Source organism: Eschrichtius robustus, chromosome 16, assembly GCF_028021215.1.
Source record: "Eschrichtius robustus isolate mEscRob2 chromosome 16, mEscRob2.pri, whole genome shotgun sequence".
Lineage (NCBI taxonomy): Eukaryota > Metazoa > Chordata > Mammalia > Artiodactyla > Eschrichtiidae > Eschrichtius > Eschrichtius robustus.
This window is the reverse complement of record NC_090839.1, coordinates 48,997,883-49,022,360: the sequence shown is the minus strand read 5'-3', so window position 1 is coordinate 49,022,360 and position 24,478 is coordinate 48,997,883. Positions and strand designations below refer to the sequence as shown.

General features: G+C 49.2%; 1 protein-coding gene across 1 annotated transcript in view; it reads left to right on the top strand.

Annotated features, from left to right (window-relative positions):
* Window positions 1-24,478, top strand: part of SLC24A3 (solute carrier family 24 member 3) — a 470,391-nt gene that overhangs the window by 441,497 nt on the left and 4,416 nt on the right. The window contains exons 13-15 of the mRNA XM_068566110.1: window positions 2,076-2,242; window positions 5,074-5,188; window positions 6,362-6,474. Coding sequence (XP_068422211.1) covers window positions 2,076-2,242; window positions 5,074-5,188; window positions 6,362-6,474 — 395 coding nt within the window. The remainder of the gene's footprint in view (window positions 1-2,075; window positions 2,243-5,073; window positions 5,189-6,361; window positions 6,475-24,478) is intronic.

Here is a 24,478-nt window from a genome sequence, read left to right as displayed (position 1 = left end):
GTCCCTGAGGCAGAAGGAGGCTTGGAGCCAGGGGAGTGTGTAAGTAGGGGGAGTGGCAGACAGGAGCCAAACCAGTCAATGATTTGACTTGTGGGAAGACGTGGTTTTACTCTGAGGGCACTGGAAGACAGTGGAAGGTTCTAGAACCGTTTGCTTTCTGAGACTCTGGCTGTCAGTGGCACGCAGATGGAGGTGGGGCAGGTGAGGGAGCTGGGTGTCCCCTTAGGAAGCCAGGTCTTCAGCCAGGTCATAGATGGAGGACCTGGTCCAGGGAGAGGCCATGGGGATAGGGAGATGCAGACAGATCGAGTTCCCTGGGCAGGTGGCCAGGGTTGAGGTGGGGAACGAAAGAATGGGGAGTCAGGAAAGATTCTGAGGGTTTTGAGTCCAGTAACGTGCAAACTTATGTTGCCCCAACCCCTATCCTAATAGTTCATTTAATTCTGCCGGCAACCCTCAAGCTCAGTGTTTCTGCGTCCACATTTTACAGATGAGGAAACTGAGGCTTAGGGAATTTAAGTAACTGAGGCACTCGACTCTGGTAGAACGGGGACTGGACCCAGCGCTGTCTGATGAGAAAGCCCCCATCTCCCCCTAGAGACCACCCTGCCGTCTAGGGAGACCAGGGGCCAAAAGTGGTGTTGTGTAACTTTACTCTGCAGTTTTCCTCTTAAATAGTTTTAGGAAACTGTTTGGAGACTGGTAAGAGATGTATGAATAAGTGCTGGATGCTAGCATAAAATTATAAAATAAATTGTAAAATTATAAAATAAATTTTATTCCTACTATTCAAAATGTAATTTTAAAAATACCTCCTTAACTCTGGAGGGAATATAAAATGGAATAATCATTTTAAAAAACAGTTTAGCATTTTCTTACAAAGTTAAATAAACACCCACCCTATGACTCAGCAATTCTACTCCTGGCTCTTTGCCCAAGAGAAATGGAAACACGCCCACAAAAATACTCCTACAACTCCCGGCCTCTTTCGTTGTAATACCTGAAAACTGGCAACAACCCAAATCCCATCCACAGAAGAATGGATAAACAAATCGTGGTGTATTCACAGGATGGGGCACTACAGAACAATTAGGAATGAATTACTGACACATGAATGAAACTCAGAAAACATTATGTTGAATAAAAGAAGGTAGACACACACAAGAAATACTATATGATTTCATTTATTTGAAGCTGGAGAACAGGAAAAACTAATCTATGGTGGTAGGGGGGTGGGATGTTGACCAGAAGGATGCACACAGAGAACTTTCTGGAAGATGGAGATCTTGATATTTCTTTTTAGAGGGGAGTTAGCACTTAAGCAGGATGGTAATAATGGCCAAAGGAGAACTACTGTGTTTTTCAAATCTGAGGCTACAAGAACTCGTGGTAATGTCACCAAAATAAGCATTTATGGGTGTCTCTGATACTCAGCACTCAGGCAGCACTCAGAGATGGTAGGATCAGGTCATCACTGACAGATCCATCATCTTGTCCATGGCAGTAAGTAGTTAGAGCCAGGAAGCAATTATGGATTTGCAAATCCATAGCAGCTTGGGATGCAGACACTCAAGCAGTGTTTTGACAACCTCGAGAGCTTTCAGATGGTCTTTCAAGATTTCGGCAAGTTGACAGAGGATGTTGATCAATTCCACTAGGTGGCGCTGTGCCGGCTGACGCCTTAGAATCTGGGAAGATGTAGCTGCCTATCCACCGGGAGAAGGACCCAGAGGCAGCTGGCGGTCTCTACCTCCCCTCCCCCACCTCCACCCTGACCCCTCACTCTCCCCCCACCCCGTTTGTATCCTGAGAATCCTCCTCATCCTTTCCCACCTGGCTCCAGTTGCCTGACTAGCAGGTGGCAGTGGATAACTTTTTATTCCGTTTGGTTTTGTTGCTGGTGGAAAGCCATCTGAGTCTACCGGGAAAAGAGCAGCATGGTCAGGCTTATTTCACAGGCCTTCCGTTAGGATGTAAATGTCCGGGGACAGCCGTGCAGAGGGCGGAGCAGAGAAATGTAGCTCGCTGACTTTTTTTTTTTTTTTTTTTTCTTTTTGCCTTTGTTGTTTTCCCAGCTGGCAAACTGGAAACAGTGAAATGGGCATTCACCTGGCCCCTGAGCTTTGTCTTGTACTTCACTGTCCCCAACTGCAACAAGCCCCGCTGGGAGAAGTGGTTTATGGTGACCTTCGCTTCCTCCACACTGTGGATTGCAGCCTTCTCCTACATGATGGTGTGGATGGTGAGTCCAGGGCCCCGTGCAGTGCCAGATCTCTTCAGAGAGAAATACTCTTAACCAGAGGGGAGTAGGGGCAGGGATTTCAGCCCAGTAACTGTATCAGTCAGCTATCGCTGCAACATGCTGTGTAACAACCAGCCCTAAATTCTGTGGTTTAGAATCACAAGACTTTATGCTCCTGCTCACATGTCGACAGGGAGACCATAGAGTAACTGATCTTAGTGGGCACTGGCTAAGCAGTCTGCTTCCAGCTCCAGCATGGTTACCTTTGATTCAGGCAGCAGGTGGGGTTCATGTCTACTCCGTGTGTGTGCTCATTTTCTTTGGACCAGTGGCTACCTGGGGAATGTCTTCTCACGGTGGATCATTGGAATGCAGGAGGGCAAGGGCAAACACAGGTGCCTCCCAGGCCCTTGGCTTGAGACTTCCACCCACACTCCATCAGCCAAGCCCGACATCCATGGAGTGGGGGAAATATACTCCACCCGCTCTAGTGGGAAGACCAGCAGGGTCACAGGCAGCCAGCGTGGAGGAAGTGTGGGAGGCATGGGGAGGCTGACAATCCCATCCATCATAGTCACTCCTCATCTCAGCTCAGTTTCTTCAACCAGAAAATGAAGTCATTGGACCAGGTGAATGCTCAAGGGTCCCTTCTGAAGCTGAAACAGTGATTCAAGGATTGGCATGGATTGAGGGACCATTGCTCAAAAGAGCCTCTGCCCCAAAGCTCTTCCAGGAAACCCAGCCACCCAGAGTGCACTTCCCATCTATGACTCTGGTTTCTAACTGAGGAGTGAACCTAATTCATTAGAATTGGAGTTGGGCAGAAATTAAAAGCCATGACAAAATTATGTGCATATAATCATGCTTGAGCATCAGGTAGAGATGCAGTATAAATTCTGGAGAATTAAACTCAAGAGCTAAAAAAAGGTTCTGAAAAGATTGTTTTGGAGGTAATAACAAATGTGTAAACCTGACACAATTAACTCGTAATTATCCTGTGCCTTCAACATCACAGACAAACAGATAATTTTTTTTCAACCCAAGTCTTACAGCCAGGGGTTTCTCCTTCGTCCTGTGTTCATTGACGTTTTTATTTGACACATTCATTGGGTGCCAGGTTTGGGGAATAGCATTGGTGTCCCTGAACTCCAGGTGGCCCAGTGGTTTTCTCTGAAGTCCACTAACACGCAAAGTAGCCAACGGATCCTAGGTTCACCCTCCTTCTGTTTGCCTCCTCCCTCTTTGGGGGAGGTTCTGAGAAGCCCTGAGAAATGGCCAGGAGTAAGCGGGAAACCAGGAGAAGCCCCTGAGACCTGGTCCAGCCACCCGGAGAATCACTTCCCCCAAACGTCAGCCTCAGCCGTAACCATGGTAACCACAGTAACAGCGGGGGCAGGGGGAGCGGCCCCTTCCCAGGCCAAGCCCCATGGAGCCAAACCAATTCCTGTAGAGACCCCGCTGAGGGTGAGAAAGGAAAAACAAGGGTTAGCCAGGACGCTTGCAGCTCCATTTCACAAAAGGCTCCAGAACAGCCAGAAGAAACACTGTGTTTCTGCTCTCACTTTCCTCCCTGGAGAGGGGAAAGCAGAGAACCTGAGGCCACTCCAAATTCAGTTCAGCACTGTTTGAAAGGGACCAAGCCAGGCATCCCTACGGATTTAACTAACATCCCCCAAGCCTTTGGACGGGGAGGGAGTGAGGCCAGGCTCCAGCGCAGGGGTCCCAGAGGAGCTGGGAGGAGTGGGCTACTTACCACAGCCCATTTACATTTCTTGTAATTTTACAGAAAGTGAGGGAGGGCGCGTGGCATCCCACAATGACCTCGTCGGTTCACCTCCTGCAAGTTGTCCTCTCCTGAAGCCAGCGGACCCGGGATGGGTCTCTTTCCACTTACTCACTTTTGCCACTTGCCCCTCCTCACGCCTTCTCATCCACTGCTTTCCTCCCAGTTTGCCCACCTGGAAACTGGGGGCCAGAATGGGCTCATTTAATGGGATGGAAGCACTGCCTCCCCGTCAGCTGTTCTTCCTCCAGCTAAACCCCTCCTGTGTAAATAGAGGTGCTGCCAGTGCCCACGGGCGCAGCCTGAATGCCCGGGTGGGAATGTCCCCCCACCCCGGGCCACTCCCCAGTGCGTGGGCCTTGGGCAATGCCTCCGTGTCCTCGTGTGAAGAATGGAGATAAGCACCTACTCCCTGGGGTTGTGGTGAGAATTAAATAAGTTAAAGCCCACGAACATCACTCAGCACTAACAAAAGTGCCTGAGTACTAGATAAACGTAAGCCACTGTGGAGCAGAGGATGACGTGGGCAGAGATGACGTCCCCAGGCTTCCAGCAAGAGAGGAAAGGAATCAGCCGCTTAGGGCTTTTCCTACAAGGCTGGATGGTGTAAGTCAGCCCCTTCCCAGCTCCTGTAAAGTCTCATTATGCAGCCAGCATGGGACGTGGACGCTTGCGTTCCCAGCACAGCATGGCAGCCATCCGTTCTGGATTTCCCAGGAACATCCTGAGTTCAGATACTGTCCCTATATTGCCTTTTCCCAGAAACCCTGTTTCTCCGCTCTCAGGCCGCCTGCCTCACCCAAAGGAACAAGTAAGAGAGGCCAGTCTTTGGTTGGAGAGCATGGGCTCCGTAACTGCACCCCGGTCCCCTGCCAGCAGCCCCGTCTGCGCCCTGAGATGTTCCTCGCCCTCTGTCTTGATACAGAGAGCAGATGTGGCCCCCAGAGAGACCACCCAGATTGCAGACTTTTCAGCTTTTTGCTGGGAGGGTCTGCAGGCAGGTGGGGCTGGTGCCAGCCCTCAGCTCTCCTCTTCCCGCCTCTCCCAGGTCACGATCATCGGGTACACACTGGGGATTCCTGACGTCATCATGGGGATCACCTTCCTGGCAGCCGGAACCAGCGTGCCCGACTGCATGGCCAGCCTCATTGTGGCCAGACAAGGTGGGACCCCGAATGGGGCGGGGCTGGGAAAGGAAGGCAGGACTTCCTACTTGGGGGACGGGGGGAGGTCACAGGGCAATTTCCGGGGCACCAAATCCCAGCAGGGAAGGAGCACTGGGCCACTTCAGTGCCATGCTGGTCAAAAGGCTTCCTGGCATCAGAATAACAAGGAAACAAGCCAGCAGATCCGCCCTCGAGGAAGGCAGAGACGCTTCCTAGGTCGCACCCACATCCTCTCTGGAGGTTGTATTACTTCTATTATTAAAAATAGTAATAAAGACAATGGTGGCTAACCTTTGCTGAGTGCCACAACTGAGCAGAGCAATTTAAGCACATGATCTTACTTAACAACTCTGTGAGTTAGGGACAATCATATATGCATTTTATGGATGAGGAAACTGAGGCTTCAAGAGGACAGACCCCATAGCCTAAGGTTTACCCACTGCGGAACCCCTCAAAGTGCCAGCTGCCAGAGGTCACTCTTCAGTGTATGACAGACCCTTCCTCCCTCAAAACCAAGATCACAGTTTACCTGCCCCGCCCTAGGTGGATGCCGCCTAGGTGGCCATGCACCTCCCAGCCCCCACTCTAATTTATGTGCCTGATTTGTGCGGGAGGAGATTGGTTTTCAGCAAACACAACCTGTGGCTCCCAGCCTTAGCACAGTGCCCTCCACTGGTCCTTGTGAAATTCTACTGGTTACATTATTTTCCTTAATGTTGCTCAGTTATTTAGAAGAAGAATTGGATACAGCGTAGAGCAGATGGGTGATGACACTGAACCATGGGTTCAGTGAACCGTGGGTCGGTGAACTCAGGAGCCCTTTATAGACTGCTGAGTTTATTCCTTTCTATAGGATGCTTCAGAATTTTTGGAACCATAGTTGGTTTTCAGATTACATTTAACCGATGATCATATCTGAAGTAAAGCTCAGCAGTTCAATAGAATGTATATTTCATTCTGTTCTATTGAAAAAATGCACACAAAAAAAGAAAATGCGTATTCAATAGACTATTTTACAATCTGTATCATACTACAGTGATGGATGGCCTGGGAGAGACCCGGGCACATGGGTCTCTGGCTGTCAGACCAGGGGCTCGAGAGAGTCCTTGGGGGGCCGGGGCACCCCCCAGGGACCACCTCCCTCACTCAGGTAATCTCTTGTCCTCGCAGGCATGGGGGACATGGCCGTGTCCAACTCCATCGGGAGCAATGTTTTTGACATCCTCATTGGCCTCGGGCTCCCCTGGGCCCTGCAGACCCTGGCTGTGGATTACGGATCCTATGTAAGTGGTTTTTCCGCTTTTCGTGGCCTTGGCCACTGTGACTGTGTCTCAGGGCAAAGGAGGTGTGGAAACACTCACATGGAGGGGAAAACAAATTCTCCTGGCCAGGTCCTCACGAGGTCAGGCTTATGTGGGAACTTCCAGGACTTGAGAGCAGAGCCGGTAGGCGGTTTCTGGGGAGGGCCAGATAGTAGATATTTTAGGCTTTGCCGCCCGGATGGTCTCTGTCACAGTTGTCATCAGCTCTGTTGTGGTGGCCTGAGGCAGCCACGGATGATGGCAAGTGGATGAGCGTGGCTGTTTCAGTCCAACTTTATGTATAGAAACTGAAATGTGAATTTCATATAATTTTCACACGTCATGATACATTATGATTCTTTCGAATCTTTTCAACCAATGAAAACCGTAAAAACCCTTCTTAACTCATGGGCTGTGCAAAAACAGCTGGGGGGGGCCAGGTTTGGCCCATGGGATTTGTTTGGCATGCAAAATATTTTTATTCATGAAGGAAGGGCACAAAATACCCAATGCTGTCTCTGCCAGGGACCTGGCAACAGTCAGACCCCACAGTGATGGCCCCCGCGCTCCTTCTCAAGGCTAAGCCGACTGTGACTCCAGGTGGATTTGCAGGTGGGGGACACGGGCGGTCCAGGTAGATTTCAGGGCTCTTTCCCAGCTTCCCAAAGTGTCCCTCCTCTGCTCATGGGCACTTCTCTCCCAGACACTGTCCAAAGGTGGAGGGAGAAACTGCAGTTAGAGATTTCTCTCTGTATCTGGAAGAAAACAGTATTATTTATGCCTCTGAAGTTTTCACACCCAACCCAGTGTCGGGTGCTTCGCTAAATGTGTTACTGAGCATTGCTTCAGTCTATCTGTGTAATGTGTTGTCAGTAAGTGTATTTTCTGAAGAAAATATGGTGGCTCATTTTGTCAGATGATGGTTGTCTCCGAGTTGCTTCACTCATGGTTATTTCAGGTAGGGAAGGTGTGTCCAGTGATGAAATTGAAATCCATGCAGAAAGGCCACACGTTTTTTGTTCATTTGAAGCTACCTGTTGGCAGAGAGGTTTCACCAGAGGGTAAAGATAAGCACAAGAAGTTGGAAGGAAGTAGAACGTGTCCTAAGGAGCCGAGATCTCTCTTCTCTGCTGTCTATGAAATTGCGGGATGACGTGGTGAGAGAGGACGCATTACATTACCTGGGGGGTCTGGGAAGGCTCCTTACAAGAGGTGATTGTGAGTTGAAGTCTGAATAACTAGAGAGAGACAGCCATGGGAGAATTGGGGCAGGGCAGAGCAAAAAGCATTGCAGGCAGAAGGAACAACCCGTGCAAAGGCCCTGAGGCAACAGTGCACTTGGCCTGTTGGAGAGAAGGAAGGGGTTCAGGGTAAGTGGAGCAGAGTGAGCCTGGGGGCTCGTGGCCTGAGATGCACTTGTGGGACAGGCAGGCCCAGATCATGTGGGTGCTCGTTTGACAGTTAATAAAAAATGACAACATTCAAACTGACGAAGTATATGGATTTACAAAATGATGTTTTTGATGACTTTTATGAGAGATTCCGCAGCATGAGTTTTTTTTTTAACTGTGTGGGTTTTTAAAAAATTATTTATTTATTTACTTATTTTTGGCTGTGTTGGGTCTTTGTTTCTGTGCGAGGGCTTTCTCCAGTTGCGGCGAGCGGGGGCCCCTCCTCATCGCAGTGCGCGGGCCTCTCACTGTCGCGGCCTCTCTTGTTGCGGAGCACAAGCTCCAGATGCGCAGGCTCAGTAGTTGTGGCTCACGGGCCCAGCTGCTCCGCGGCATGTGGGATCTTCCCAGACCAGGGCTCGAACCCGTGTCCCCTGAATTGGCAGGCAGACTCTCAACCACTGCGCCACCAGGGAAGCCCTTTACTGTTTTTTTTTTTTTTAAACTTTGGGTTTATTTATTTATTTATTTATTTTTGGCTGCGTTGGGTCTTCGTTTCTGTGCGAGGGCTTTCTCTAGTTGCGGCGAGCGGGGGCCACTCTTCATCGCGGTGCGCGGGCCTCTCATCATCGCGGCCTCTCTTGTTGTGGAGCACAGGCTCCAGACGCACAGGCTCAGTAACTGTGGCTCACGGGCCTAGCCGCTTCGCGGCACGTGGGATCCTCCCAGACCAGGGCTCAAACCCATGTCCCCTGCATTGGCAGGCAGACTCTCAACCACTGCGCCACCAGGGAAGCCCCTTAACTGTGTTTTAATTGATCTTTCTTTAATTACCAGAGAGACTGAGTATTCTTTTTTAAATGTATTGGCCTTTCGGGTTCTTCTTTAGGATAATTATCTCTTTATGCCCTTTACCCAATTTTCCATTAGAGGTTAATGGTTTTTTTGTGGGTGAGTTGATTTTTTTTTCATCTTTTTCCCTTCATAATTTTTTAAAAATTTATTTTATTGAAGTATAGTTGATTTACAATGTTCTATTAGTTTCTAGTGTACAGCAAAGTGATTTGGTTGTATATATATATATATATACGTTATTTTTCATGTTCTTTTCCATCATGGTTTATCACAGGATATTGAATATAGTTACCTGTGCTATACATTAGGGCCTTGTTGTTTATCGTCCTATATATAATAGTTTGTAGCTGCTAATCCCAAACTCCCACTCCATCCCAACCCCATTCTCCCTCCCCCTTGGCAACCACAAGTCTGTCCTCTATGTCTGTGAGTCTGTTTCTGTTTCATAGATATGTTCATTTGTGTCATATTTTAGATTCCACGTATAAATGATATCATATGGTATTTGTCTTTCTCTGTCTGACTTACTTCGCTTAGTATGATGGTCTCTAGGTCCATCCATGTTGCTGCAAATGGCATCATTTCATTCTTTTTAATGGCTGAGTAATATTTCATTGTATGTATGTACCACATCTTCTTATCCATTCATCTGTTGATGGACAGATGTCCATTGGGTTACTTTCATGTCTTGTCTATTGTAAATAGTGCTGCATGAACATAGGGGTGCATGTATCTTTTTGAATTAGAGTTTTGTCTGGGTATATGCCCAGGAGTGAGTTTTAATCCTGGGCCCTAAGCCCAGGAAGAAGGACCACTTAGCCTAGGCTGACTGTAAGGTAAACAGATGCCCACCAGAGGCCAGCCCTTCAATGATCCCCCATCAGTGCTCCCGAAACACCATGCCCCCCTGACCACCTGCTGTCTCGGATATTGCACAGAGCTGAGCTAGCACCCTGCAGACTCACAGCCCCTGAAGGTGCCCTGCGCTTCCCCTGCTGGAGTCTTTCCTCCTGCAGACCCTGACTCAGATGCACACATTCCCCGTCACTCTTCCCATTTGAAATGATGTTCCTCCCTCCAGGTCTGTCGCAAAGCCCACTTCATTCAGGACTCCTGCCTGGACCCCACCACCCCCCACCGCCGCCAAATGGGATCTCTCTCCACAGCCTTTATTTCTACCTCAGTCACGGCTCGTCCTAAATCTGTGAACTTGCTTCATCTTATCACATGTTAAGTGGCATGTAAGAGAGACACTGAAGAAATGTCATCCAGGTTGGCCTCTGAAGGAACATCATCCATTGGGTGGTCACAGGATTCCAGATAATCTTCCCAAGATTCCTAAGAGTGCCATTGTTGTCAGTCAGAATCTGATGAATGGACTCACATCAACCAAATTCACAAGAGTTTGATGTATATGCTAGAATGCCAGCAGACGGTACGAACACACCCAAGTGCCAGATAGAAAGCATACTTATTCCCGATGACTCGCGCTCTGTTTTCCTGGGGAAAGATCTTATGGGGGAGGTATCTGGGGAGCCCCATGACCACCTTCAAGTTCACTGACTCACCAGGAGTACTCATGGGACTCAACAGCAGGTCATAGTCGCAGCTAAGGTTTATTAGAGCAAAGGGTTTAGAGTAAAAGCCACAGGCAAATAAGATGCATCAGGAGACGTCCAGAGAGGTCAGGTGCAGGCCTCCAAGTCCTGCCTCACTACAGGGCCACGTGCAGGAGATGGAGTCTGAGGCTCTCTGAGGGCTGGTCAGGTCGACACACTCCTGCAACATGCACAGCCGTGATCACAGAACTCAGAATCCCAGCACAGACACCAGGTACACATCATAAAGCTTGCCGAACATCCTGCCAAGCTGGTCCAGTATGCCCCATCGCTTCCAGTGTACACACCAACATCGTCAGTCAGTGACATAAAGAACGTTCCAAGGGCCACGTTCTCATCGGCCTGAGAGTTCTAGGCTCCGCTGGAGGCAAGCAGGATTGAATAACCAGACCTGCTGCACTGATACCTTCCCCACGGAAGGTCAAGTTAGAATTTTATTTCTCAGAATAAGCATTGCTACTACTCTATTACAAATAACCACAAAATCTCTCTGGGGTAGCCCAACAAAGGTTTATTTCTTGCTCAAAATCCGCTGCAGATGTTTCTATCCTGGTAGCTCCCGTGGACGCTTCAAGCAGAAGCTCAGGGATTGAGGCTTATTCCATCAGGTGGTTCTACCATCTTGGAGTCCTTCTCCAGCGGCTACTCAGAAAGCCGAGAGGGCAAGGGCACGGAGGATGGCGCAGATCGGTTCTGGATGAGGCCTGGAAGTGGTCCATGTCCTGGCTGCCCCGACCCACTGTCCAGATAAGTCATACGTTCCCGTCTAGCTATAAGGGAGCTCCAGGTCATTAGTTGAGCTGTGTACCCAGGAAGGAGTGGAGACACGGATGAGTCCCGCGGTCCAGGGTGTCCGGTTGAGAGTGGAGTCCAAACAGGAGGGATTTGCTGGATAACCTTCTACTGGGGCTGCTGAGTTGCTGCCGTCCGAGCATCCACCCATATCGTAGGGCCTGTCTCTCTGCCGCCCCGAGCTGCCCCCTCCACTCCAGCCATGCCGAGCGCACTGACTAACCCTGCCTCTGAGCTCCTTTCCCTGGGTCCCGTGTGGACCACCTCCCTTCTGGTTAACACATCTCTTCTGTACTTAATCTGAGAACGGTATTTTCCACTGTGTTTACACTCTCATTAAAGCCTCGCTGCTTCCTTTCAATACAAGTCACCTTGATTCTGTTTTGCCATTCCTAAAATAACCTCTCGGGTTTTTCCTACAGTCCACGAATCTGAACTTTACTTTTTTCTTCGTTTTCTCTGATTATAAAAATAGCTCATGGTCTTCATAGAAAATTAGAGGAACTTTAATTAGAGAAATTCTAATTAGAGAAAACTCTAGAGCAGCACCTGCCCAACAGGACTTTCTGCAGTGACGAAAATGTTCTAGCCGTACTGTGGGATATAGTAGCCACTAGCCCCGGGAGACATTTAAGCACTTGAAATGTGGCTGGAACAAGTGAAGGCCTGAATTTTCTAATTTTTATTTTATTTTAATGAATTTAAATTTGTATAGCTACATGACTTGTGGCTGCCCCATGAGACGCTGCAGCTTTAGAGGATGAAATAAAAATCATATAGTGCAATCCGGAGATATCGACTGTTAACATTTCTGCATAGTCTTCTCTTCCTAGGCGGGTTGACATAGATGATGTCACGCTACACAGTTTTGCACATTGCTTTTTAAAATACTTCTTCTTACACACAGCAAACATATTTTCCTTAAAAATCTCATTAAAGACATCATTATTAGGCAGTTTGATATCCTCGTTATGCCAAAATTTACTTGATCAGCCTGCTGCGGTGGGACACAGATGCTGCTTCAAGGTTTTCACTGTTATAACTAATGATGCCACAGACATCTCAGCACATCAATCTTATAGAGTTTAAAGAGCTACAGAAATTAACCACAAAACTGTATTTACATTTGAGGCTATTTCGTTTGATTATTTTCCCAGAGTTGGAATTGCTATAGAGAAGACGAACGTTTTGGAGCTCTTTACACGTGCCTCGTTATTTTTCAAAACGACAATGTTCATTTCATTTTATTTTATCCTAATCTCATTCCTGCAATTTAGGGCACCCGCATATTCTTTTCTTTTTTTTTTTTTTAACACAGCCTTCCCCTTCATGTTCTCACCACGGGAAGCTCGGTGAGGATGAGTATCCTCAGAGCACACAGGATGGGGCTCGTACATACTTGAGCCACGAAAAAGGTGTTGAATGTCATGGAAGCCTTGAGTGAATCGTCCGCTGCACTTGCACTAGCCTCACCAACAGCTGCCTTTCATGACTTAGAGGGAAGCTTCAGGTCCAAGCTGAGACCTGGGGACAGGGGAAGGTGCCCCTCCAAACCAATATTTTTTTAAAAAAAATTGGTTCAGGGACTTCCCTGGTGGTGCAGTGGTTAAGAATCCGCCTGCCAATGCAGGGAACACGGGTTGGAACCCTGGTCCGGGAAGATCCCACATGCCACAGAGCAACTAAGCCCGTGCGCCACAACTACTGAGCCTGTGCTCTGGAGCCTGCGAGACACAACTACTGAGCCCTTGCGCCACAACTACTGAAGCCCGTGCGCCTAGAGCCCGTGCTCTGGAACAAGAGAAGCCACCGCAATGAGAAGCCCGCGCACCGCGACTAAGAGTAGCCCCCGCTCTCCACAGCTAGAGAAAGCCTGCGCACAGCAATGAAGACCCAATGCAGCCAAAAATAAATAAATAAATAAAATAAAATTTTTTTTTAATAAATAAATAAATGCCATTTAAAAAAAGAAAGTTGGTTCAACATTTATTTTTGAGGCGAGACGATGCTGCCTGAGCAAAGGATAGAGAAAGGTTCTGTCATTCAGCCTTCCCCGTTATCACCCAGCTCAGCTCAGGCCTCAAGCCTGTGTATCCCGCTCCAAGCAAGAGCCCTGCTGTGAGCACACCCTGACTTCCCTAGGACGTACTACAGGTGACCCTGTGTCGTTACATGGTCATGCTCGGTCTTGGATGTCTCCTTCCTCTCTCCAAGGGCTCTGCCTCTTCTAAATGCGGTGTACTGTCTGTCATTTCATTTCCTGATCCATCTTTATCGGCACCCCAGACTCCGCCTGGCTTCTGTGTCCCTGAACCCAGCTCGGAGTGCTGGGTATGGATCCATTGAGTTCAGCAACAATCCACCTGGTTGATTCCTGTTTGTTTCACCTTCCCACTTTCCTCTTGTCAAAGTTGTGAAGAAGTAAACTTCAGCCCTACATGAATTTCAACTACTTTTTGTTTTCTCTAGTGGCTAAAAAGCATGCAGCAAAACGATGAGAAGAAACTATGCTCTAAATAACCTGGAAAATCAGTCCATGAATAATAGAATTTTACCACCTTGAGTCTCTCCAGGGAGGGATGAACAGGCAGGAGCAGGGGACGCAAATCCTTCCAAGGTCCCTAAGATCCATTATGTGTATTTTTTCTTTACTGGGATTACAGGGTACAGTCACGGAAGGTGAAATCAAAAACATTGAAAAACAAAACTCAGAGCTCATCCTGGAGGTAAACCAACCCCTCTTACCAGCTGTGAAATCTTCCTGATTGAACATGAACTCCCAACTCCACGAGGCACTTTGTCTGCCGTAAATCATGCCCTCTTTTCCTCTCCTGACATTCTCCCAACACTCTTTAGAGAACAGAAAATTAAACATAATTCTCATATCAGTAACACCCACAGCCATGAAAACACACCCTTTTCAGGTTCCAAACTCTAGTGATAGGGTGACATCATGAACACAAAAATTCAGGCCCTATTAGATGTCTGGCCCAAATTCATGTTTTCCATCTGTGGATGACATAACTGGGTCATCAGTCAGTCTGGTCATTCTTCTGGAATTGTACAAGGAGCACATCAAATTCTGTGGTTGAAGATTGCCTTTATTTTTGAAGTTGAGGGGGAAATGCAGGAGAAGAAGCAGGCCACTTCTGGTTTATGAGCGGCCGTGGCACACAGGAGAGTGCTCTTGGGGGAAAACGTTGGGTTGAAAAGACCAGAGAAAGAAGCATTTATCCAAATGCCTCTGTTTCTGTAACCAGTGCCAGAGAGATCTTCTTTTTATTCCAGGGATACCAGCGTCCAATGTAGGCCTCTCTTTTGAAAGTAGAAATTCAATAATCTATAAACAGTTCATGAGCCCCAGGGAAACCAAGGGAGATTTCATTTTGCATATGGTGTGAGGTAGGGATCCAACTTCACTCTTTTGCATGTGGATATATAGTTGTTTCAGCATCATTTGTTGAAAAGGAGATTACATTTTGAACTTTTAAAATTCTCTGGGGGAAAAAAACTAGTTAATTTATTTTTCAGTACTATTCAAAACTTAGTAACTGTTAGGAAGCCCATGATTATATTGCAGTTAAAGCAGTGTATTCTAGAATCCATGTTTAATAAATAGTGATAATCTTCACTGTCAGGAAAAGTTTTCATCCTGAAGCAGAACTAAAATGTAAATGGGCAAGAAGCAGGTAGAGGCAGCCAGGTGAGCTGAATCAGGGGAGGGGCAGAGTAATCAAACCACCCTCAGATCCAAGTGGCATTCTTTAAAATGCTACTTTTTACTTATTTTTCCGAGATAGTTTCATCTCTTTAATTGAGAGGGCATTCAAGGAGGGAGGAAATCTCTATGAGCAGACCCCCCGAGTCCTGCCCACACGCCTGACTCCTCTCATCCCTCCAGGCACTGCCCCCAAGCACAGCCCATGCTGAGCATCACATAAGCTCTTCCCCAACGTCCCTGTTGGCCCCCTCTCTTCCCTACTTTGTCTGACAGTTATTTACCCGGATCAGTTCCCTGTGGCTGGAGCCTGAGTGTAACACCTTGTCCACTTCGCGTTTGCCATCCACACGGCAGGACTTTTAACTTGTTTAAATAGAGAATACATTTTATTTCCTCAATTGCAGAGGCGAGCAATCCTCGTACATCAGTAGCTCCTGAGAGTGTTGCCATATTTCAGTCCAGTTAAATAATGTATATTCATGGTGGTCATTCTGAGTCATCCAGACAAAATTAAGGATGAAATATTTTCATCAAAAGCAGTCAGGGTGGCGGCATGTAGAAAGGTAGACTTTAATTTTCTGGGAAACTTTACTTGTGAAGGCTACCTCTTTGTCTAATAATGGTAGACCAAAACAGTGGCCCAATTTGGCCCAACCAAGCTATGTCTTTTGGTTTTCCTGGAAGTTAGGGATCGAAGAAAATTGTCCCCTGGAACCAGACCACCTCACAGAGCGGGGAAGGGCCACCAGCAAGGACTCCCCTTGTCTCTGTCTCCAGTTCATCCTTCGGGTATCAGCTTGGATGTCCACTGTGATCTCCCAAACCTGAGTCAGATGTCGCTGCTGTGTTTTTCATCAGCAGGTACCATCAAGGCTGACTTTGCCCCTTTGTCTGAGCCTCCCGCAGAGGAGTGATCTCCCCGAGGGCAGGAACTGTGCCTGTCTTACTCATTTATTGTTTCCTCTCTGCCTGGCACAGTGCCTGGTACTTAGAATGTGCTCAAGAAATAGTTGTTGAATGGATGGATCCTAACTTTCCCATCTGCACCACCTCACTTGGGGAGGAAGACACATGAGCAGAGCAGAAGGGAGGGACAGGCTGACCTGAGAACAGTGCAGGGGACAAACAGAGCAGCACTGAGAATAGCTTAACATTCATCGAGTCCCTACTATGCGCCAGCAACTCCAGGGAGGCCATGCACACATGGGCTCATCTAATTCTGACAACAGCTAAGTAAGACAAGCATCATTTCTGCAACCGGTACGTATCGTGCATGTACTATGTGCCGGGAACTTGGTGAGGAGCTGGGAATACAGAGTGAACAAGACAGGCCAGCCCCTCCCCCTTAGACCGTGTGTCGGGCCGAGAGAGACAGACTCATGAGGGACAAACACGGGGGCACTGACTTCAGAGGAGAAGCCCGTGAAGATGGTGAGGTGGGCGTGTGACAGTGAGGGGCGCCCGTCACTCTGGACCCGCTGCCCAGGGCGGTGGGCTCTGTGCTGAGCAGTGAGTGGCCAGAAAGAGTGGGGGGTTTGAGGGGCAGGGGGCGCCTTGTAGAAAGAGGGTACCCCGGGCAGCTGTGTCTGAAAACAGAAGGAAGGCCAGGGCGCGGGGCGAGGTGGGCCGGGGTCAGGGATTCATTGTAAGCGCAGTGCTGTTCTAGGCCCACTTCTGCAGGTCAGGCACCCAGGGCCTCAGAGCTTAAATCCCGCAGCCAGAAAGAGGCAGAGAGAGGACGGTGAGGTGTCTTCTCTTCGCACTGGGCCAGGGAGAACCGTGGCCAGAGCAAATCGTGGCACAGAAGCCGCCATTCCCGGCTGGCGCCCAGGAGCGTGAGGGGTCGTCGCTGGGGCCCCTGAGTTTGAGTCTTTGCTGGGAGAGAGGACAGGGTCTGCTTATTAAGGCTTCGGTGAGCACTTCAGCTTCATGTAAAGAGAGAAGGAGCCGGGAGGGAAGAGAACTCCTGACGCCCAGATTTCACAGGCGTTGGTGCAGCTCAAATCGCCACTGCCTAAGGCTGCAGTAAGTGGTGAGTCTACAGCAGTTTCTCTCTGAGTGTTGGAGGAACTGCTCTGGATCCTTCCATGAAGATGATCCAATTGTCCAGGCCCTGGGTCCTTCCGCCGCTTTCATCAGGCCCTTGGGGGCCAGTCCCCGTGCCCAGGCACACTGTAGGGGCGCCAATGTGTAACTTCATGCCGAGATGCAGAAGTTGCTCGGAAAGATAGTTCCAGGTTCATGGAAAAGCGCAGTTAGAGGCTTATTGGCCATGAGCAATTTGGTCTCCCCTCAGGTCCGCCTCCAGCTTTTCCTGGGAGAGGGTGTCATTTCCGAAAGGACACTCAGGGGCCTCCATCTATTAGCATTTCAGTAACCACGTGACATCTTTCTGTAGCTCTGACATCGGCACCCAGCAGCCTGTGTGGGTTTAATGGCCTCCTCGCCCTAGCAAGCGACCTGCTACAATTCTGAAGCAATTTTCCCATCTTGCCTAGATGGATTTCCAGGTCACAATTTTTGGATAATTACCACGGAGACAGCTGTTTTGTGCAAGGATTAGGTTCAGGCATCTGACAGCGAGGAACCAAGGCAGTTTTACAGATTCTGGCATTTCTTTTTTTTGACTTTTTTTTTTTTTTTTTTTTTTATGTCTGTGTTGGGTCTTCGTTTCTGTGCGAGGGCCCTCTCCAGTTGTGGCAAATGGGGGCCACTCTTCATCATGGTGCGCGGGCCTCTCACTATCGCGGCCTCTCCCGCTGCGGAGCACAGGCTCCAGACGCGCAGGCTCAGTAATTGTGGCTCACGGGCCCAGCTGCTCTGTGGCATGTGGGATCCTCCCAGGCCAGGGCTCGAACCCGCATCCCCTGCATTGGCAGGCAGATTCTCAACCACTGCGCCACCAGGGAAGCCCCAGATTTTGGCATTTCTTAGTACTTGTGTCTTGCTCAGAAGCCAGCTAGCTGCCTAAGTGCCCCCAATAAAAACTATTTCTAAAAGTCAGTTTGGAAAATGAGTACTTCTTGTCCCATTTTGGTGACAAATGTCTGTTCCGCCTGCTCCAACTGAACGAAGAAAGTCACCAGGCAGGCTCCGGGCAGCCAGGGCAAATCTGATTTCTGAGCTGGGGCTTAGAAATGTAAATTAAATCTAAGAAGCAATGAACGGAGGCAGCAGAGGGTGTCTGTCTTTTTCTGCTTCCAAGCAAGAGCCCACCTGATCCCAGAATCCACAGAGGTAAAAAGAAGTGATCAGAAATGTTCTCCTCCTTCTTCTGGTCAGACATGAACTGACTGCTTTCTGTGTGCTAAGCTGGTCGCCATCGCTGGGGACACCTCAGTGAGCTGGACAGACACCGTCCTGTGCTCCTGGAGCCCCAGCCTCTGGGAGGAGATGACCACACAGGCAATTCCGAACCCAAGTGTGATGAGTGCTCTCCTGAGAGCTGGTCATGCGGGAGTCGTGGCAGCATGTGGTTGTGTGTGGCAGAGATCAGGGCACCTGGAACGCATGTGAGGAAGTGACACTTATTCTGAGAATCTGAGATTATCAGATAAAGGTAGAGAGGTAAAGGTGAGAGGCTTTTTCTAAACAGAAGGAACAGCTAGTAAAAGACCAAGATACTAGAAAGTTCTGTGCACGGAAGGACCCGAGGACAGCTCCTCTGCCTGGGTGCAGAGGGTGGGGGTGGGAGGCGGGGAGGTAGAGGGATGAGTGGCAGGAATGAACTAGCGCCCAGAGAGGCCACGTGGGCAAGAACGCTGAGAGCCATGGTCATGGAGACAAGGAAGGGGGTGGTGTGATTGTCCTATTAGGAAGAAGATTCCAGCTACTGCGTGGGGAAAGGGTTGGAGCCAGACAAGACAGAGGCCGAAGACCAGTTATGAAGCATTTGTAGGAAAGAGAAAATATGTGACTTGGGGAAGACAAGCCTGGGTAGGGGTGGAGGGGAGCATATCTAAGAGGCAGTGCCCAGGGTTCCATTTAGGACAGATTAGGTTTGATGTGTCTGAGGGTCGTCCTGATGGACATGTCAGGTAGGCAGTGGGATAAAGGCGTCTGAAGTTCAGAGGCAAGGTCTCCGTTTGGCAGTCGAGAGCATTAATGTGGGTTTTCAAGCATAAAGCTCATTCAGGAAATAAGTGTAAATAGAGAAGGGAGCCCGGAACCATATCCTGATGTCAGGTAGGAAAAAACCATCCAGTGAAGGAGGCTGAGGAGTGGTCAGCCAGGAAGGGGGAGGACTGGGAGAAAGTGGGGCCCGAGAATGTTTCCAGAAGGAGGGAGTGGCCACATGGAGGAAGGCTTTTTCCAAGGGCCTTCTTCCAAGGCTGGCTGTCTGCCAGCCATCACCTCCTCCAGGAAGCTGCCCCAGCCACGTCCACTGCCTCTGCGGTCACGTGGGCGGTCATCTCCCCTCCGCCTCTGAGAGCAGAACTGTGTCCAACTCAGCCAGCGCGCCCATAACCCACCAGTCGATTCTCGATGCTTCTGCATCTTCCTTCTCGCCTTTTTTAGCGAGCATTCCTGAATCAGGCTCCTGGTATCTGGCTGCTTCTCCAGTTGCCGGACCAGTGTTTCCTTTTACTGAACACGCTGCCCCAGCCCCCAGGGGAAGAAGAGACTTACAGAGCTCTTCCCCACCCCGCCCTTTGTTGGCACCTTACACTTGACCTTGGCAGGAGTATTGACACCATGGACACCAGCAAAATGCAGAAAGCGCTGCCAGGGCCCGTCTAAATACAAGCTGTTCCTACAGGCCTGGAGGGGTGACTGGGGATCGTTGGGCGACATGGCAATGAACGGTTCTTCTTGAGGCTGTTCTAACAAGACCTTGGGGGCTACCATGACACCACCCAATCCCCTGAAGGTGAATCTTGCCCTTTAGATTTCAGGTGCTGGTTCAGGAAAATGAGATGATACCTGGGGGAAGACAGGGTCTTTACCGGCCCCCCAGGAAAGGGCTGACCTGGGTCACCAAGGCCTGAAGCAGATTCAGTCCCACTGTCTATCAAAGTTTAGATCCCCCAGAGACCACTGCATCCTGAGACAAGGATGGGGTGAGGCATTTATTTGGGGGGGAGGGAGGAGGAAAGCCCAGTAGGGATCGGGGAGGTGTGACGGGAAGGCAGGCAGCAGCAGCAGCCGGAGGGACACTGGTGGGGCGGGTGGCACTTCCGCAGTTCTGGGAGGAGCCCTCAGGCACAGATGCCAGTACTGGCTCTGGGGAGTCAGCTGGCTCCACCGAAGTGGCAAGAGGGTGGGAGCAGCACGGGACCTGGATGGGGCCCCAGGCCTCTGCTGCACGGGCATCTGTGGTTCTTGCTGTGCATTCAGGACTCTTCCAGAAAGGATGGGCGGCAAAGGCCCAGATGCCACCTTGGAGAGTTCTTAGCAGGTGAAGAGAACTCTGGCTTTTTCCCTGTGCCCTGCAAGGTGCAGGGAAGAGTCTAGAATTTACAGGCTGAAGCCCGACTCTGAGTGCAGGCTTGACCCCTTACCAGCTTTGTGGCCGTGTGTGATATTGTGATTTATGATAAGAAATATACATTTACTCTTCGTTTCTAGCACAGGGCTCCTAAAACCCTCAGAATTTCCTGAGGAGAGCTACAAAGGTGTCTTTTTTTCTGTTAATGAGGTGACTTGAGGTCAGCACCTAAGGATGGGGACTGCTTGGCAGGAGAACCAACCCTGTGATTTGAGGGTTGGAACTTTTAGTCACAACCCCCTGAACTCTGGGGCGAAGAGAGGGGCTGGAGGTGCAATCAGTCACCAGTAGCCGTTGATTTAATCAATTGTGCCTCTATAATGAGGCCTCCGTAAATGCCCAAAAAGGACGGGGTTCAGGGAGCTTCTGGGTTGGTGAACACGTGGAGATTCAGGGAGAGTGCCCCCCCCCCACCGAGAGGGCATGGAAGCCCCCAGCCCTTTCCCCACACCTTGCCCTGTGCCTCTCTTCCATCTGAGTTATATCCTTTTATAATAAACTGGTGATCTAGTAAGGTAAAGGTTTCCTCCGAGTTCTGTGAGCCCTCTAGCAAACTAGTAGAACCCAAGAAGAAGGTTCTGTGAGCCCTCTAGCAAACTAGTAGAACCCAAGAAGAAGGTTCCTTCTTGGAACCTCCATGGGAACCTCTAATCTATAACCCAGTCGTCAAAAGCACAGGTGACAGCCTGGACTTACAGCTGGCATCTCAAGTAGGAGGAGGCGGGTACAGCCTTGCAGGGCTGCGCCCTAACCTGTGGGAGCTGCTGCGGCTTCCAGGTAGGTAGTGGCAGGTTAAAGTGCAGGCCACTCAGCTGGTGTCGCAGAATTGCTTGGATGTGTCGGGGAAACCCACACCCGCGCGCTGGTGAGCAGAATCTTACCTTGGTTAAGAGCTTCGCTGCCCTGAGCCTCAGCTGTCTCACCTTTACAGGGAGAACAAGCCACCTCGAGGAGTAGCCACTAGAATTCAGTGCAATCCTGTGTTTGTGTGCGTGCTCTGGAACGGAAGGGACTTGGGCACCAGCTGCCTTTAACGTGCTGCTTTTCTGTCGGCTTATTCACTTTCTGACGTCATTTAATTGTTCAAGGAGAGAGATCCCCGCCCTGTGATGTTATACAACGTAAAGTCACGGCTGGACGCATCCATTTGGAACCAAAACCCAAGCAAGTGTTCAAACTACCCAAGTCAGAAAATGCAAAGGACACACCACATGTGTTCCAAGTTATAAACCAAATTAGAGAAAATCCAGGGGCTTCTTGTTTTTCTGAAAAGAATTTGCTGGTTGGGTGGAGCTGACCTCAAAACATACAGAGATTTTAAACTGTAATGTGGGGAGAGTCGGAGTCTTTGAGGCTGGGGGTTTAGGTCCTCAAACAAACGGTGTAGGATTCAGGGAGCTGTTTTATGAGCCACGTGCACACGGGAAACTAAGGGTGTCATGGTCTCTGTGTGCGTCCCTACTAAAAACCACACATCCACGGAGCCTAAATTCCTGTTGACTTGGGAACAAGCCAGCCTCCTGTTTCCTCTCCAACAACTGCCAAGAGGGAATTGGGGAATGAAAATTCGTAGTTTTCAAGGCAAGAAATAAAAACAACGTTAAATGTCAGAGCTGAGCAATCTGAGTGTGTTGCCTGCTCTCAGAAGGGCATTGCCATGGGGACTCCCTGCCTTTGCAGTTCCTGGGCCTCGCATCTCTGAGGCAGGAGTGGGGAGACGCCAGTTTAGGTCCACACTGTGCGGCTGGAGCTCCAAGTCTTTTCCAGAGGTTAGCATCTTAGCTAACCCTAAGATTGTCTGGCTTAGCAAGCCCCCAAGAAACTAGTTGTTCGGGAGGGTTAAGATTTGCTGCCCTCAGGGAAACTTACTGGGGTAACGAAAATGTTTTATATTCTCGTTGGGGTGTGGGTTACCTGGGTACATGCATTTGTCAAAACTCATCCAGCAGTCCACTTGAGATCTGTGCATTTTACCATATGCAAGTTTGCCTCCACTGGGGGGGAAAAGGTAATTTTGGTGCCCTCTGACTTTCTTGCTTAAAAAGATCAGGCTTAAAGCCAACCTTCACCGTGGTCAGTCTCCCCACCCAGCTCTCCAGTCGTGCCCCTTGCCATCCAGCATCACTGCCTTACACATAACACACACACACACACACACACACTCTCTCCCTCTCTCTCTCTCTCTCTCGCAGCATCACCAGCAGATGCTCACTTAAACATACAGTGTGTGGGGTTAGGCGGGCAGTTAGGTGCTGTGTGGAATGACAAAAAGCTCAAGACCCAGGCATCTGCCCTTAGAGCACTGGGAGTAGCTGGGGAGGTAAGAAGCCGGCCCCCCCGGGGAAAGTTAGGATGAGATCAGCGTCAGCTGGGGGATAAAGCCAGCAGGGGCCCAGTGAACTTGGAAGAGGCAAAGGACCTAGGGAGGGATGGGCAGAGTAGAAGTGGGAAGGAGGTGAGGGCCCCATCTGACTCAACTGCATGTTCCCAAAGAGGATGGGCGTGGGGGGAGGCGGTGAACTGCTCCAGTTTGGTAAGGGCTACCAGTGCCTGATGGCAGAGAGGGGCTGCCAGCGTGTGAGCTGGTGCCTTTGAGGTCCCGGAGGAGTCCCGAGCTGTCTTCATTCTCTTCATTCTCCTGTCCCCACTGTCGGCCTCTTTTCATTTTGCTTGTGTTGTAAAATCAATACACACTAATAGCCCCAAACTAGAAGCAGCCCACCAAGAGGAGAATAATTAAACAATCCATCATATATGTACGCTGTTAAAAAAGAACTGAGCATATTTGAAAGTTGCTGAGAGAGTAGATCTTAAAAGTCCTCATCACAGGAAAGAAAAATGTTTGTAATTATGTATGGGGACTGATTGTGGGGATCATTTCCCAGTATATACAAATATCAAGTCATGATCTTGTACACCTGAAACTAATATAATGTTAGATGTCCATGATACCTCAATAAAAAAATGAAATGAGCTATCAATGCAATGAAAAACATCAAGGAATACATTTTAAAAAATCGTATGCTGAGTAAAAGGATCCCGGCAGAAAAGAGTACACACTGTGAGATGCCATTTATACGACAGGCTAAACCAACGTATGATGGAGAAGCTTAGAGCAGTGACTACCCCTGGGTGAGACTGGCTGGGAGAGCAAAGGAGAGCTTTCTGGGGTGATGGAAGTGCTCTACGTCACGGCTGGAGTTTGGGGGACATGGGTGTACGCATTTCTCAAAACACATTGAATGGTGCAATTCTGATTTGTGAATTTCACCATATGGAAATAGCATCTACAAGTGAAAGAGCTGTGAGCTACTAGTGAACCCTGTGTAGTGAGATGCAGGCTGAAGTGATGGGGGTGACATGTCCTAGGTTACTTTGAAGTTCATTAAAAAAATAAGATGCTCTGATTCTTTCAACTTTTCTGAATGCTTAAAAGCATTCATAATAAAGTGTTGGGTGAAAAAAAAAAGCTATACACACTTAAAAAAAGTGGGGAAGGGAGACAGGGAATTTGGGGCAGGGATTGCATTGCTTCTGGAACATCATCCAGGGTCTCTCTGGCCAGTCCCCCCTGCCCCACAGAAGCACTGCCCTTTTTGTAAACCACACGCAAAACGCCACATCAAGGGCATTCCTGATCATTCACCGATTATATATCAAGCACGTGGTCTGTGCTCAACCCCGTGCCAGGCGGAGGATGAAATGCCATGGTCCCTGCTCTCATGGGGTTTGTCACCTACTGAGGCATTGACCAGGGAGCTGCCAGGTGACGACTGTATCAAAGTAGCAGCTGGGGGGCCAGGGAAGTGGGCCCAGGCAGATCACGAGTGGATGGAGAATAATGGTCCAGATTTATTGAGGACTTTATACACCAGGTCCTATTCAAACTTAACATGGATTAATTCAGTTAGTACTCATAACCACTCCCTAAGGTGGGAACTGTGTCGTCCCCATTTTATACATCAGAAAACTGAGGTTTGGGGAAGTTAAGTCACTTGTCCATGATTATATAGCGAGTGGGTGACTGAGCGGGAAGCTGGGTCTGGAGCCCATGCCCTAAACCAGGGGTCGGCACACTTTTTCCAGAAAGGGCCAGAGAGGAAATACATTAAGCGCTGTG